The 17,539-nt window shown below is 34.4% G+C and overlaps 1 protein-coding gene across 1 annotated transcript in view; it reads left to right on the forward strand.

Annotated features, from left to right (window-relative positions):
• DNAH12 (dynein axonemal heavy chain 12) overlaps nucleotides 1–17,539 on the forward strand; it is a 92,603-nt gene that overhangs the window by 28,840 nt on the left and 46,224 nt on the right. The window contains exons 20-36 of the mRNA XM_026723685.2: nucleotides 1,929–2,123; nucleotides 3,726–3,847; nucleotides 3,947–4,229; nucleotides 4,734–4,853; nucleotides 5,647–5,803; nucleotides 6,012–6,184; nucleotides 7,089–7,241; nucleotides 8,485–8,724; nucleotides 9,273–9,518; nucleotides 9,635–9,754; nucleotides 11,015–11,124; nucleotides 11,542–11,725; nucleotides 12,422–12,562; nucleotides 13,679–13,762; nucleotides 13,852–14,040; nucleotides 15,909–16,028; nucleotides 16,309–16,497. Of these exons, the coding sequence (XP_026579470.2) occupies nucleotides 1,929–2,123; nucleotides 3,726–3,847; nucleotides 3,947–4,229; nucleotides 4,734–4,853; nucleotides 5,647–5,803; nucleotides 6,012–6,184; nucleotides 7,089–7,241; nucleotides 8,485–8,724; nucleotides 9,273–9,518; nucleotides 9,635–9,754; nucleotides 11,015–11,124; nucleotides 11,542–11,725; nucleotides 12,422–12,562; nucleotides 13,679–13,762; nucleotides 13,852–14,040; nucleotides 15,909–16,028; nucleotides 16,309–16,497 (2,826 nt within the window). The remainder of the gene's footprint in view (nucleotides 1–1,928; nucleotides 2,124–3,725; nucleotides 3,848–3,946; nucleotides 4,230–4,733; nucleotides 4,854–5,646; nucleotides 5,804–6,011; nucleotides 6,185–7,088; nucleotides 7,242–8,484; nucleotides 8,725–9,272; nucleotides 9,519–9,634; nucleotides 9,755–11,014; nucleotides 11,125–11,541; nucleotides 11,726–12,421; nucleotides 12,563–13,678; nucleotides 13,763–13,851; nucleotides 14,041–15,908; nucleotides 16,029–16,308; nucleotides 16,498–17,539) is intronic.

The raw sequence follows: 17,539 nt of genomic DNA on the forward strand, positions 1-17,539 counted from the left end.
ATATTTTCCAAAGCACCAGAAGGATGGAAACTGAACAGAGAGAAAAGCAACCTAAAAGTAAGGAGAAACTTCCTGACAGCGAGAACAATTAACCAGTAGAATTTCTTGCCACCAGAAGTCAATCTACATAGACTTCTGTAAAGCCTTTGATTCAGTGATACACGACAAACTACTCCTAAAACTAAAACTAAATCTTATGGTATCTCTGGACACCTGCATAACTGGATAGAAGCATTCCTGTCAAACAGACAACAAATGGTCAAAATTGGGAGTGTCCTATCAAATTCTGTACCTGTCAATAGTGGTGTCTCCCAAGTCAGTGTTCTAGGATCAACTCTCTTCATACTCTACATAAATGACCTCTGTGATCACATTAAGAGCAACTGCATTCTCTTCGCTGATGATGTAAAGCTGTTCAATACCACAGACAATACTGCTACCCTTCAAAAAGATCTTGACTGTGTATCAGAAAGGTCAGACATATGGCAACTTCAAATCTCAACAAATAAATGCTCTGTCTTACATATTGGCAAAAAAAAATCAGAAAATAAAATACAAGCTGAATAGTCAAGACCTTGTTGATGATCCAAGCTCTGTAAAGGATCTTGGAATACTCATCTCTAATGATCTAAGTGCTAGAGTCCACTGTAACTACATAGCCAAAAAGGTATTAAGAGTTGTTAACCTAATCCTACATAGTTTTTTCTCTGGTAATATCACACCATTAACTAGAGCATACAAACATTTGCCAAACCAATGCTGGAATACAGCTCATCAGTCTGGAACCCACATTACGTATCTGATATTAGCACAGTTGAGAAAGTCCAGAAATATTTCACAAGAAGAGTTCTCCACTCCTCTACTCGTTGCAGAATACCTTATGCCACCTGACTTGAGATTCTAGACCTAGAAAACCTTGAATTACACTGCCTTCGGTCTGATCTAAGCATGGTATGTAAAATCATACATTGCAATGACTTACCTGTCAATGAATACTTCAGCTTCAACCATAACAACACAAGAGCACACAATAGATACAAACTCAAGGTTAATCACACCAAACTTGATTACAGGAAATACAACTTCAGCAACAGAGTGGTCAATGTCTGGAATACTCTACCTGACTCTGTGGTTTCTTCCCAAACCCCAAAAACTTTAACCTTAGACTGTCTACTATTGACCTCACCCCTTTCCTAAGAGGTCTGTAGGCGGGGTGCATAAGGGCACCAAGTGCGTACTGTCCCTGTCCTATTGTTTCTTTTATTTTTCTTATATGTACCCATTTCATGCATTCATAACTATGTATATACTTATACCTATTATCTTGTCAGCGATTGACAAATAAAATAAATAAATAAATAGATAAATAAACATTGTTTCCTCATAATTCTGTTTAGGATTTGATTAATGGATTGATTGAGGTCCTACCCTCCCACTTGATTGAATAAGAATGGGAGATGACACTCCAAATAATACAAAAGTAAAGTAGAACAATGAGAACAGAATTAAGATGTTCAAGTAATTATTAAAACAATCATAATAATTTCAAAAAATCTGCGTTCAAGAATTACATTTTAATCCTTTTCTGCATCACATTCACTTGGATACATTATGCCACATCTTTCAGTTACTTGCGGATAAAACCTCTCTGTGGTAATGCCTGCATTCTAGGAATACTGTTTTAAAAATATATGATTCACCTACTACTGTATCTTTTACTTAGATTTCCCCCAAAGACTATCTCTTTATGCAGAATTGCCTGCTCTCAATTATAGATGAGAGATAAGGAATTTCTAAAGTAGCCCAAAGGATAAATTAATGGAAGAGGGATTTCCATTTAATTTGTCCCATTATTCTGGTTTTGACTTTGACTTTCACATTATATATAGATATAGATACTCTGTCCTAAAATCTTAATGCATTTTTAGGAATGGGAAGAACGCTTAATTAGGATTCAAGAGACTATTGATGAGTGGCTAAAAGTGCAAGCTCAGTGGCTTTACTTGGAACCAATTTTTTCTTCAGAAGACATTATGCAACAAATGCCAGAGGAAGGTCGCCAATTCCAGACTGTGGATAGGTATTGGAGAGATATTATGAAATACTGTGTCAAGGATCCCAAGGTAAAGTAGTAATGATGAGTCTGCTCTGATTAGCTGAAATAAGTAGACCATATATTTGTAAGCTGTGCACAAAACCTTTAAGTGACTTTTCTTTTGTGAAGTAGCCTAGTATTGGAGTTGCAAAAAAGCCATTACTGAAAATCTATCATACTATGTAAAACAGCAGAATGACAGAAAATTGTTTTTTCAAAAATTCTGAATATACTGCAAAAGCATACTGCCAGATATATGAGAGGTGGCTACTTAGTAATTGAGAAATCTGCATAAAGAAAAAAAAATTCTACTCCCAAATCTAAAAGTTAGATTTCACATGAAATAAAAATTAGCGTGCAGTTGATGAAAAATGACTTTGCATAATGGAATGTTCAATTATTTTTACCATTATTTCAAAATTACAGTTTATCCTCAACTTACAACCAGTTCATTTAGTGACTGTTTATTGGAAAAAAGTGACTTATGACCATTTTTCTTACTTATGACTGCTGCAGTATCTCCATAGTCATGTCATTTACATTCAGATGCTTGACAACTGACTCATATTTATGACAGTTGCATTGTCCCGGGGTCATGTGACCACTTTTTGTGACTTTCTGATAAGCAAAGTCAATGGGGAAGCCAGATTCACTTAACAACTGTGTTATTAATTTAAGAACTGCAGTGATTCACTTAACGACTGTGGCAAGGAAAGTCATAAAATGGGACAAAACTCACTTAACAAATTTCTCATTTAGCAACATAAATTCTGGGCTCAGTTGTGATCGTAAGCTGAGTGCTACCTTTATGCTTACTGAAATAAACTTTATAATCTGTGATCATGATTCATTCACCAACATTTCAAAAATAGAAATATTTTAGTGTGAAATAATACAATAAAATTGGCACTCTTAATCAATTCCTAAGTTTGATAATAGGCTGGGATGAAGGCGAACAAATCAAAACTGTCATTAGGTAATACAGCTATTATGGTAGTCGGAAACCAAGTTCTGAATTTGCGGCTCATTCAGTTCAAAATGGGGTCATACTCTGAAGTAAGGAGTGTCCAAGTAACTGCTTAATTGTCACAGTTGACTTAGGGTGTACAGCTGATACATTACATGTCATTGTGCAAATCTATTCCTTGATTCCTTGACTATTACAAGGCAAAATATGGCAATTAGGTCCTGTTTTTGGAGAGGTGGCTTGTAAATATCAATATAAATAATTATATTAAATCAGTCCATTTTTTCATTAATTTTTAATTAATTCATGTTTAATCGTTAATATTTGTCAGATACCTAGCAAAAATTTTGAACCTAGAATCATTTATAAATATTGCATGAATAACATTTGTGATAAATATATGGAACATTACTTACATCTTCAACTGTATAGTACTTTTAGCCATAAGAAATTAATGAAAAAATGCTTAGAAACATAAACAGGCTGAGGCTCCCATTTCTATGAAGAACATGTTAGTGTATGGATTTTTTGCCATTTTTTTTAACCATACGCAATTAGACATAGTTTTTTTTCCAAGTCCTTATTACAAATGTACTTAGCAGTGTAATTGTTGGATGTGTAATTTTAATCTAGGGTTTAATTTTGTTTTCTCTTCTTTTTTAGGTTCTTGCTGCCACTTCATTGACAGGGTTGTTGGAAAAACTTCAGAACTGTAATGATCTTCTTGACAAAATCATGAAAGGATTGAATGCCTATCTTGAGAAGAAGCGTCTCTTCTTTCCCCGGTATATTTCTATTGTTTATTAATAAAGCTGGAATATATATCTTTAAATTCATATTTTTATGCAAACATACTCAACTGATGCCTTATTAATTTATTTTAGCTTTTTTTTCTTGTCTAATGATGAGATGTTGGAGATACTGTCAGAGACTAAAGACCCTCTCCGTGTCCAGCCTCACTTGAAAAAGTGTTTCGAGGGCATTGCGAAACTTGAATTTCGGCCAAATCTGGATATTAAGTCAATGTATAGCACTGAAGGTGAACGTGTGGAATTTATTTTGACTATTTCAACTTCTGAAGCTCGGGGAGCTGTTGAAAAGTGGCTAATACAAGTTGAAGATATTATGTTGAGGAGTATTCATGATGTTATTACAAGATCAAGACTGGTATATTTTCTGTTAAATATTTAAAAACTTATTTAGCTGATATGCACCATTATTAGATCTAACTAAATTGGTTGTGCTTCTTCAGTTATTTTGAGGGAAACTAAAGCTGAATAGGTGGGAAGGTGAATAGATTTAGATAAGTCAACAGCTTGAAAGTTTTTTTCTTTAATGTAGATTAAACTCAACTAGCAATGTCATTCATATCTAACTAGATTACAGTTAATCTTAGTTATAGTGAGACTGTGAGAACAAATTTCAGTAACTTCACTCAAGACTGCTTATAATTTATAGCTGATGGTTATTAAAATGGAAGTGAATATTCTGATCTTCACCTACTAGCCATTCCAAAAGCGGGCGGTGGTGGGGTAGGAGAGAGAGAGACTGGTTTAGCCTTGATATTGTAATGGTAATCTATGGTTTTGCATTTTGTGAAATGAGTGGCTGGGTTAATTTAGTATATTATTAATCATGATTACTCCTAAGTAATGCTGATAATTTCCTTAGGCATATCCAGAAAGCCCAAGAAAGGATTGGGTAAGAGAATGGCCTGGGCAGGTAGTTTTATGCGTTTCACAAATGTTCTGGACAAGTGAAGTTCATGAAGCCATAGCTAGTGGCCCAGAGGTACTCTTATAAGTCATAATTTTTCTAATATTATTTTTGTATTATCTTTTTAGCCATGTTATGTTTGTTCTACTATGCTTATGATATTAAGTCTCTGTTGAATTAATGATGCAAGTTATATATGTAAATGAATACAAATATAAAAGCCAAGAGTCCATGAAGTTGAATTTTACTTTTGTTGACTATATGAACACATGCATACAGTTTTGTTTTTGTTTTGCCAGATAAGTTGTAATTGTTTTCTTCCAGGACTTTTTCTCAACTTTTCAATCTAATTTATCCATATCTATAAAAGTTTATGTCTCAAGGCTTTATTAATATTGGAGACTCTTACAGTATTTAATTTTCTAGTTTTTTTTAATCACAGTACTTTTAGAACAGTAATATCAATCCAATATTTGTTTTCTGGATGTACTAGGGATATACAGATACTCTGATCCAAAATAGAGAAGGTGCTTTAAAGAGGAAATATATCTGCTTGCATATCAACTCTAAAGCACCTTTTCTGACATCTTTGCTGTTTCAGTTTTAAATGCAGATTCCTACAATTTATTCATTAAGTAATAAGATTCCTAAAAAATAATTCCCAATTAATTTTCTTTGGTCCAAAAATTATATGCACAGATGAAGGGAAAGTCAGAAATATACATGACCAGCATTTGATTATTAAAGTTATTATAGCAGAACTTAACGATTGATGAAATTGGGAGTAAATAGCAGAATAACACAGAAACTCTTAGCTATTCACAGTAAAGGGTGTATTAAAGTTGAACTTTCCATTTTCATTGTTCAGGGCTTGCAGAATTATTACCAGGTTCTTCAATATCAGTTAAATGATATCGTAGAGCTGGTAAGAGGGAAGTTGTCTAAACAAACAAGGATTACATTGGGTGCTTTGGTCACTATTGATGTGCATGCTAGAGATGTCATCATGGAAATGATTGAAAGTGGTATGTAACATAATTTTTATTCATCATCATAAAATAATATATACTGTTGCCTGGTTATTTAAGAAATTATCTTTTAATTTAATTATCTTTGTTAAAATAATAATTCTGCCATTTTAGACATCTCAATTATTTTTGGATTGTTTTCCTTTCTGTTTTCTTGTTAAAAAATATTAAGCCTAAAACATATTCCTTTTTTATATTCTACTAGGTGTGTCAAAGGAGACAGATTTTCAATGGCTTGCTCAGTTGCGATATTACTGGGAATATGATAATGTACGTGTACGCATCATTAATTGCAATGTAAAATATGCTTATGAATATCTTGGCAATTCTCCTCGACTCGTTATCACTCCTCTCACAGACAGATGTTATCGCACTCTGGTAAGGTTTTAAAAGTTCAGTTTCTAATAACAATTCTAAAAAGCCAGTTACCGTATTTTTTGCTGCATAAGAAAAGTGGGTGGAAATGTCTGTACGTTGGTGCCAGTCCTTTGGTGGATAGCAGCTGGGCCACATGGGCGGGGTCCTTTTAAAGTGCTGAACCCTGCCTCTTTTGTCTTTGTCATTGGCGCCTCTTCTGTCTCTTTTCCACAGTGAGGAGTCAATAGGCAGAGCTGGCACATGAGCGGACTTTTATCTGTGGTCCTCTCAGGGTCTGCCTGATTTTTTTTTCTTCTTTTCCTCCTCTAAACCTAGGTGCATCTTATGGTCAGGGTGCATCTTATAGTGCAAAAAATACGGTAATTACATTTGCATTTTAAAGTTACCTTGAACAAATATTATTCTCAGAATTTCTATTACTAAAGAGTGAGATTCTAATATGGTACACTTGTTCTTATATTTATTAATTTAATAGCAGCATTGAGTGCTCCTTTGCTGCTAATTTTCTTCTGTAGTTGGATGGATTTTTTAATTTAAATTCTTACACTGAACAGAGAGTTTGAATCAAAGGCCTAATGTTCTTTTTCAGCCCTATTGATTCTAAGAAATGAAATTTATGTATAAGCAGCGTTCTCCAGATTTAGAACAATTCCTCAAGTTTATCTTATTCTATTGAAATTCAGTACCTTATTCTGATAACGTTGTGAAAAATGGAAAATATAAATGAGTTTGTTTTGAATTAGGAATCTGTTATTGGAATAGCAAAAAAACTGTCGTATTGTATTATTGATTCAAAGGAAATGACATCTGCTCTGTGTTAGCTATGTGATTACATTTAATTTAATTTATTTTCAAGTGTGAGGGTTTATATTTGGAAATATTATCATTAATGTCTTCCTTTTAGATTGGAGCATTTTATTTAAATCTTGGTGGTGCTCCAGAAGGTCCAGCTGGGACAGGTAAAACAGAGACTACCAAAGATTTGGCTAAAGCTGTTGCGGTGCAATGTGTTGTCTTCAACTGCTCTGATGGCCTTGATTATCTAGCCATGGGGAAGGTAAATTGAAATTGCATTTTTAAAAGTGTGGTTTTAATTTTTAAAATATTCCTATGTTTCATAAAAACAAGGAATGCTTGTAAGCAATCCAACTTCATAGTTTGTTAGTAATTTTTCAGTCTCATGGGGCTAAATGGAAAGTTTAGTAAATGCTATTTGTTTTTTAAATGGTGTAACAATAAAATATTAGGTATAACAATTTATTTATCTGTTTAAAACTTGTATAACTGCCCATCTTAAAACCAAACTGCATGCAGCTTACAATCCAAAAATAAAACAAAGTATACAGCAATAAAAACAAAAGAAACAATAAAACCAAAACCAGAAAAACCTGGCACCACAACCACACTTTCCTGATGCAATCTGCAATATTCTCATGTCACTTTAACCTTACACTATCCCAATGCTTGGGCAAATAACCAGGCTTTAATTATTATTTTATGATCCCCATTCATTTACAAAATTAGACATCCTTTTTACACAACCAATAGATATGGTGGTGTCTAAAACATATGGTCCCAAATAAGTAATCAACGTCAGGCCTGGTCTTTCTCCTTACACTTCATTTTCTTATAGTGATTTGGAAAGTAGCTGCACAGTCATATGATCGGTGTGACTTCTAGTCTTAGAATAACCCATAGAGACTGGATAATTTACTGTACTTCTTAAAGAGAGGATGCTTGTAAACAGGTTATGTCACAGTATTGGAACTCTGACATTGTTTTATTTAAAGAAGAAATAGCCACAAACATTTTTTTTTTGTAAACAAGCTCCTGAACTAGTAACGAAGTAGCATAAATTATGACTGGCCTTGATAGGATGGGCTATTCTAGGAGCCTGGATCCAGACCAAAAGGCAAGTTTAATAGCTTTTCACAGTTCTAATATTCATATACACTACTCAATCATTAAATATAAAAAAGTGTATCCTGAACTGATTTAATCAGTTTCACAACTGTTACAGTATCATAAAGCTTGGTTAGGATAAATAAGTGCAATTAAGGTTTGAAAAACAAATAAAGGAAGACAATATATTGTACTCACGTAGTGTGCTATCCCATGGTTAACAGTAACATTAATTACTCACTAAGTCAATAATATAATATAGTCAAATTGTCTGGTTGTGCACAATATAATACACATTCTAGGTTAGTGAGTTGTGGAAATGCTTCCCATGAGCATCTGTAGCAATGGCCCTTTCAAATGATGAAATATGCATTTTGACATTGCTGTTTTGTCTTTAGTTTTTTAAGGGTTTAGCTTCTTCAGGTGCTTGGGCCTGCTTTGATGAATTCAATCGCATTGAACTGGAGGTACTGTCTGTGGTAGCCCAGCAGATTCTTTGCATCCAGAGAGCTATACAACAGAAGCTGGAGATATTTAATTTTGAAGGAACTGAACTGAGGCTTAATCCCAATTGTTTTGTTGCAATTACTATGAATCCAGGTTATGCAGGTCGCTCTGAGCTACCAGATAATCTGAAGGTACAGTAGCAAAATAAATAGATTAATAGGGTAGTTTAGATATGTTTTTAAATAGCCATATATTAAGATTGTGAGTGCTTCATCAAGATAGGTGCGTGTATTTCATATGCATAAAATAGGTAGCATGTGCCAATGTATTATTTGTATACATCTTAACATTTCTAATGATAGCTATGCATATAAATCAGTGAAAGTGGCTTGAGTGATTAATAAACCAATAAATTGAAGATGGATATGATTTTCTGAGAATGGGAGAATTACAGATGCTATAATACTATAACATTTTCTTTCTAGGACCAAGCTTGAAAGCATTGCTCTCTCTAGGCTTTTGAAATTATTCAATCTGAAATGAGAACTACTGCTTTAATAAAATAATACTTACTGCCCACACACACAGTATCTGAAATAAACCTTAGTGGAGAGCAATTTAACTAAATGGCTTTTTATTGTGAAAGATTATAGATGTCTCTCATACAAACTGCAGTAATTTTATGATACCAGTTTTCAGAAATAATAGCAATATGTATGTCTTTATTCTACTCTTTTAGGTTCTTTTCCGAACAGTTGCCATGATGGTTCCTAATTATGCCCTCATTGCTGAAATCTCTCTATATTCTTATGGATTTCTGAATGCTAAGCCATTGTCTGTGAAGATAGTCATGACCTACAGATTGTGTTCAGAACAACTTTCATCTCAGTTTCATTATGACTATGGAATGCGTGCAGTCAAAGCAGTACTAATAGCTGCTGGTAACTTAAAACTAAAATTTCCAACAGAGAATGAAGATATATTGGTAAGTACTACCTTGTGGTTTACAAATTTGAAATTAATCCATTCAGCTTAAGTGGATATTTTTGCAATTAGTGATAGTCTTTTTGCTTAATTAAGTTGCTTTATTTGTTTTATCAGCTCCTTCGATCAATCAAAGATGTAAATGAGCCTAAATTTTTGTCTCATGACATACCTCTATTTATGGGAATTACAAGTGATTTATTTCCTGGCATTAAGCTCCCTGAAGCTGACTATAGTGTGAGTATATTGGTAGAATGTTGTTTGCCAGTAATATTTTTATTTGCCCTAATTAATAATTATTTGCTACATATGTACAACGAAAACAAGTTTTGAGTTGTAATTATGGTAAGAAAGTTTAGACCATTTCTGTGAAACAAAAATTCATTCAAATTCAATGTATTTGTAGAAGCTAACTCTTAATAATTAATGAAACACATTTCATTCTTTCAAAATGTGGCTTAATTTTGACATTTATGTCTTTGCTTCTAGAATGGTATTTCTAAACTCTTGGTAATCTAGCCTAGCTTTCTTGATAAATAAGTTTTTCAGTGTCTTCATAATTTAAAAAGGCCAACTCCATTAACAAACAACCAGAATAGCTGACCAACAGTATAATTCTATGCATGTCCACTCAAAAGTCAACTATAAAGTATTGTAGTTGAACATAATTAAACTCTTGTTTAACATATTTAGGATTATTCAGTACATTTTAAAGGATTGTACAATATGTTCACATTCATGCTTTGATCAATTCCTGGTTAGATGATTGCAATGCACTCTACATGTGGCTGCTTTTGAAGAGTACTCTGAAGTCAGTGGTGTGGGTAGTTATGGGTACACCATGAGACACTCAGGTTGTAACATTACTTCACAAGCTGCACTAGCTTCAAATACACTATTGGATGCAATTTAAGATGCTGGTTAGATTTCTAAAGCTGTCCATGGCACAAAGGCAGACTGTTTGCAGGAGTGCCTATCTCTGAACATTTCTGGCCATTCCACAAGACCCAATAGATTGGAATTGCTTTGGCCCTTCTGCCTGGAACAAGACATCTGATGGGAGATAGAAAGCCTGTTTCTATCTTGGTCAGAAATTCAGAGGGCTCTTATCCTGTGGCTTCCTATAAGAGTTGGAAATGTGTTGCTTGTCCTGGCCAATAGACAATGGTATTAGCTGAGCCATTTTTTTAAGGTTTAGGTGACTAATTGTGTTCCCTCTCCATGCATTGTATTTTATTTCTACTTTGGGTTTTGCTTTTGGTTATTCTTTATTTTTAATCCAACATTACCTTCTGGAGTTGTAATAAGTAGGATGAGAGGCCATGGCCATATAAATTGAATAAATAAATACAATAAATGTGACTACTTCAGTTTCAATTTTCTTTCCAGGGCCATTCTTAAGATAATCCTGATACTAAGCAATGTTCTATTTTGAATTATATTATTTAATTATACTCAAGAAATAAAAATATAGAATTTATTTTTATTGTATTTCAGGATTTTCTGGAATGTGCAAATGAATGTTGCAAAGAGCATAATGTCCAGCCTGTTAAAGTTTTTCTAGAAAAGATGATACAGACTTATGAAATGATGATAGTTAGACATGGGTAAGTACATTTATGATAAGTAACCTGTATAAGTATTTGTTATGGTTTCACCAATATAATAGCTGGTTTACAAGAGAAAATGTTAACTCTGTTACAGTTAAAGATAATGTAAGGCTATCCCACTGGGGAATCAAATAAAGCTGATATTATTGGGATGGGTAGGAGAAAGATAATAACATACCAAATGTATGCTGTGGTTAGATGCACAGGTCAGAGAACAAGAAGCCTAACTTTTCCATTATGATGGAATAGTGGTGACAGGAGAAGGTCTACCATGCTAGTATAGGTGATGAATTGTGTACTCAGGATTACTTCAATTAAATGGGTATAGATATCTTCAGGCTTAATTACTGTGAATAATGACTTTGCTTTTCTAGGCTGAAAAAAAATACTGGAAAACAACTTTTATTTTATCAGGTTTATGCTTGTAGGAGAGCCTTTTTCTGGCAAGACCAAAGTTCTGCATGTATTAGCAGATACACTTTCTCTAATGAATGAGCGTGAGTATGGAGAAGAGGAAAAGGTAATACACAGAACTGTCAATCCAAAAGCTATTACTATGGGGCAACTCTTTGGACGATTTGATCCAGTATCTCATGAGGTAATCATTATACATTCCTTAGATTACAAAAATGTACCTTATAGTTTTGATCAATTTAAATCTTCTGGTAGGGTACCTCCATTAAATTGCTTATGGATGATGGGGTGGACCAACTGCACTGTAATATATAAGCATCTGTGTACTTGTATATTTTTATGCATGTTTCAGGAAATGTTCCAAATGCAAATGAAAAAGAATAAGTTCTGTCCTTCTTTATTTGATTGGTGGCTACCCAATTCCACAAAGACGCTAGAAAGCTTACAAAATATCAGTTGTATAATTAAAACATAATATAGCAAAACATAACTGTCCACATAAGACAAAAACAATGACATTTAAAAAATATGACAGGGGCTTCACAAATACCCTAACCCAGACCTGGCAGCACAGGCAGATATTAAGGGGCTGCCAGGACATTTGCACATATCTCCATGGGAATGCTATTCTAGAGGATGGAAGTGTTTTTAATGAAATTTATCAAGTCACTGCACAATTGTCAGCAGTCATGGAGAAACATTCTTAACCTTCTTAGTTTAATCATTCAGTAGCATGTTAAGTTTGATTAATGTCAATTTAATATGGTATGTATTTGAAACATGACTTGTTACACATGTATACATACATTCCCAAATCAGTACACATGTCAGGGCAATATAAGCAGTTAAAGTTTCCTTGTGTCTCTCTTCTTCACTTTAGTGGACAGATGGCATAGTGGCCAATACTTTTCGAGAATTTGCTTTAACTGAAACACCTGACCGCAAATGGGTTGTTTTTGATGGTCCTATTGATACTCTTTGGATAGAAAGTATGAACACTGTGTTGGACGACAACAAAAAGGTGATGCTATTCATTACCTTGGATGGCTGGCGGGTGGGTGGGGATTGCATTAGCTTCCAAATTACCACTTCTTCCAATTATTGCATACAGATAGTTAATTTTCACTTAAACAGAATTTAGGGAGTTAATTTCTTTTTTCTAGTACTTATTTTTTAATTATTCATATAGTTTATCATAAAAAAGGAAACTTAAATTATATTTCAGCAACAACCTTCATTGTGCTTATTTTTAAAAAGGCTTAGCAGTACAATATGTATGATAACTCACATTTTAAAAAATATGTTAAAGGAAAGGGGGTGCATGATTAAAAAAAATAAAAAAAATGATTGAATACAAGCAACTGCAGAAAAGGAAATGAAAACAATTAATTCATGTGTTGAGCAACAATGTAACATCCAAGGGTCTTGTAAAAACTTTCTAATATAAACCCTATCTTTTAAAAATACTTACATAGCTTGTCCTTAAGTAATATATTAAGATTTACCATTTCTATTGGTAAAAGCAGCAGAATTGTTCTTGTGGGTTGCACACATCAAACCTCAGTTTACAGGTTGTCCGCAACTTACAACAGTTTGATTACTGACTAAGTTACAAAGGCACTGAAAAATGTGACTTATGACTGTTTTTCATAGTTACGATCTTTGCAGCGTCCTCATGATTATGTGATCAAAATTCAGATGCTTGGCAACTGGTTCATAGTTATGATATTTGCTGTGTTTCTAGGATCATGCGATCTTCTGATAAGCAAAGTTTAATGGGGAAACCAGATTCACTTAACAAGTGCAGTGATTCAGTTAACAATTGTGGCAAGAAAAGTTGTAAAATGAGGCAAAACTCACTTAACAAATGTCTCACTTAACAACATAAATTTTGGGCTCAATTGTGCTTGTACGTTAAGGACTACCTGTATTGTATTCTTCCTCAAGACAGCTTTCAAGGCATGAAAAATCTTGTAGAAACTATGGTGATTTTTATGTTCAGCTATTCTGAATGCATCTACTAGGTTGGCCTTAGCTGAGACACTTTCTTTCTCAACCCAAAGCTGGTAGAATCCTTTATCACAGGATTGCATACATATAATTTGGATATTTTTTTGGTATCTGTTTTTGTTTTCAGTTATGTCTGATGAGTGGAGAAATTATTCAAATGTCACCTCAGATGAGCCTCATCTTTGAAGCTATGGATCTATCTCAGGCTTCTGTAAGTGAAAACCAAGTTAAAACAGCTTTCTGAATCTGAAATTGGAATCAGAATGAGATTCTAAAAATACATTTATTATTCTGCTGTAGCCAGCTACAGTCAGTCGATGTGGAATGATTTATTTAGAGCCTTCACAATTGGGATGGAAGCCACTTGTTACTTCATGGTTGATGACACTTCCTGAACCCCTGAATGAAAAGGAATTCCAAGACCTGTTTGAAGACCTTTTTGATTGGTTAGTACCTCCTGCTTTGCGAGTCCGTCGGAAACAGTGCAAGGTAATTTGACATTCTCTCAGGAAAATGATTTAATCAGCTTATTTTTGTTGACAGAAGCCAGCTTTCTCTTTGGAATTCTAAATATTTTTGTATAGTTCAAAGATATACATAAACTGCTTGGAGTACAGGTAGTTCTCATTTAGCAAACACAATAAGGACCAGCACCTTGATTGTTAAGCAAAGCAATCATTAAGTGAAAATAAACTGCTTATGATCTCAATTGGATAACCATTTGTCTGAAATGGTATAGGGTTTCCTGCCTAAGCAGGGAGTTGGACTAAGACCTCCAAGGGCCCTTCCCAACTCTGTTATTCTATTCTGTTCTATTCTATTCTATTCTGTTCTATTCTATTCTATTCTATTCTATTCTATTCTATTCTATTCTATTCTATTCTATTCTATTCTATTCTATTCTATTCTATTTAGCTTTCCTTTGTTTTACAGACTTGTGTCTGTCATAAATGCAAGGATTGGTCATACTAAACAAGGTGGCTGCTACAGTACTAAGACTGGTCTTTTTAATCTTGCTCATAGTGGGTTGTAAACTCTCAAAATTTGTTCGTTATCATCCATAAGGAATTGTTGTAGATTATTTCTTGGGTTGAAAGGTTTTGGCCTTACTTACTTGGAGGGATGAGTTCAAAAGACAGTGACTTCTGTTTCATCCTGTGTCTGCTACGTTTTATCCATGCCGTCCACCCTCATTTTTTAAACATCTGCATGAAATTGCTGGAGGAAATAATCTAAATATTGGAACTATCTAATTACATGAATAGTTCAACTTCTATTCCATTATCTATTGTGCAAACTTAATCTAGATCAGTGGTTCCCAACCTTTTTTTCACCCCGCACCCCTAAAGAAATTTCACTCAAACCTCGCACCCCCTGAAATTTAGACTTTAGGAACTACTGACCGCATTAAATATATGGTAGGATTGAATCTTTTCAGCTATGTATGTGATGGCCACTAAATAACGATACTTAACTCTAAAATGAAAACAAAGTTAATCCATTGCAAAAGAAAATAAAAATGCCAACATATAGCCAATATCCTATTATTTACCTGGACTTTTCTCGCACCCCCTGGAATATCATCTCGCACCCCAGGTTGGGACCCACTGAACTAGATCATCAAAGTAAGCTGGGAAGGGATAATGTATTGATATGAATGGAACCTTGGAAAAATAAATGGATAGAAACCTCCCAAAATAATCAGTTACTCTCTGATCAATTTGCCTACTACCCATGTCAACAAGTGAGTCTACATGGAGAACAAAATTAAAATAAAAAATCACAACCAGCCATAAAAAATTAAAATTAGCAGTTGACGAAGGTATAAAAATTACGAGACATCAACCCAACCAAGAGACTGGTCTCTTCATACACTTGGGGCCTCAGGCCTTGGACACATAACTAGTTTTTTTGTGCCTGGTTACGAAGGCCATCAGGACTGGGGCCATTCTAATCTCCTTAGGGAAAATGTTTCATAGGGGAGGTGTTATATCAAAAAGGGCCTGTCTCCTGGTCTGACCAACCAGCATTTCTTAGCTGAGTGTGGATAATTTTAATTTGTATGACTTAAGATTTTCTGTACATTCACTATGATGCTCTGTTATAAAAAATAAGTAGTTATTTGTTGAGTAAGTTTTATGAGTAATTAAGAGAGAGGCTCCATGAAAGAAAAACAATTATAAACTTTTAATAAAATATTACAATATCTCCTGAATCATATCTGTAGCTGTTCAGAATTTGCATTCATAAAATATAAAATGTGGTAAAACTTAAATTTATAGTACAATGTTATAATATGAACCTCTATATCTGTCCTGCACACGTACATACATACTGTTACTCTTTCTCTCTTACAGGAGTTAGTTCCCACCAGCGATAGCAATAATGTGGTATCTCTTGCTCGGCTGTTGGAAATACTGTTGTGTCACAAAGCGAAAAAAGATCCAAGCAATAAAAATATCCATAAATGGGTTACGGTTGGTCTCATAATTTAACATGTTTCAAACTTAAAAATTGGTTATAATTCATTTAATAAAGCCTTTCAGCCTTTGAATTAATCATTTTTACAGTTAATGTAAGACAAAGTATAAAATATTATGTCACTATAGATAAATAATGCGCACTTCAAATCTTTTATCTGGAAATTTGCTATAACTGTAGCAAATGTACTGAAGTTAAAATAATTACACTTAGCTATTAATTTCTCCATGAGCATATTTTATGAAAATATCAATTATTTATTTATTCTTTTGGAAGGGTTGTTTTGCTTTTGCTATGATTTGGTCTATTGGAGCAACATGTGATAGTGATGGTCGGATTATATTTGATAACTTTATGAGAGATATTGTCATAGGAAAATTGGATGAACATCCAATACCAGCAAGCATAGGAAAATGGGAACATCCATTTGAAGAAAAAGGATTGGTGTATGATTATATGTTTGAGGTATGAGATATGCTCTAGAATTATTGATAGTTATTTTAATTTGCTATATTTGTTCTCATATTTGTTATATGAAAAAGAATTATCCCTAATATTAGGTTTGATTAAATATTAGTATATGTCTCAGGATAATCTATGCATATGATCAAGTGTTGAAAAACTTGTGAATAATATTTTTTTAAGAAATTGTCTTTAAGATAAACTTCTTTAATACTATTCCTTTCTTTACTAATAGAAAAGAAAATGGATAAAATCTTCCTTCCCATCTAGCGTTTACAAGAAGCAGTAGTGAATAGTGGGGATGTGGGGTGGGGGAATGTTTGCAAAAGGTTAGTTTGCAGTCAAGAAAATATATTTCTCTTGGGGAGGTTCATTCAGAGTCCAGGGAAGGTATGAAGAGCTTTTTTTGTTGCACATTGTTACAATAAATCTACCTTTCCCAAAGTTTCATTGTATTGCTTTCATTGTTTATTTATGTTTATTTGATATTTGTATTTTTAAGGGAGGTATTACACTAAAATGAGTTGTGATGGTGAAAAGTTTATGAATCCCTGTTTTAGAGCAGAGGTCGCCAACTGGTGGGCCACGGCCCACTGGTGGTCCATGAGAAAATTTTGGTGGGCTACAGTGCACCCGTGTCTGCAACAGGGGTGATACCAGCAGCAGATGGACTAATGTGCACGGGGAGGGAGGGTAGTGCACAGGAGATGGCGGCATCGGAGCCTTTCCCAGGTGTTCCTTGGCCTCCGAGGGGGTGGGGGGAAAGGAACATCTGAACAGGTGCTGGGTGGTGGGAATCTGATGTCCAGAGACCAACGAGCCATGTTCTGAAGACCAGATGGCTGGCGGGGAGGTGGGGTAATCCTGTAGTCTCCTTAGCAAACCCATGTCCTGGTTGCTGCCTCCTGTCTCAGCACATCGAGGAGGCCGAGCAGCAGCAGGAAGAGCACAGACCTCCTGAGCCATAGGAAGCGGCTGCCAGCGATGCCCTAAGGTGAAGAAGTTGTGTGTGGGAGGCTCAACCCCTTCCCTCAGGAACCACAGG

Source organism: Pseudonaja textilis, chromosome 2 (assembly GCF_049901715.1).
Source record: "Pseudonaja textilis isolate UNSWEBS1 chromosome 2, rPseTex1.2, whole genome shotgun sequence".
In the NCBI taxonomy this organism is placed as follows: domain Eukaryota; kingdom Metazoa; phylum Chordata; class Lepidosauria; order Squamata; family Elapidae; genus Pseudonaja; species Pseudonaja textilis.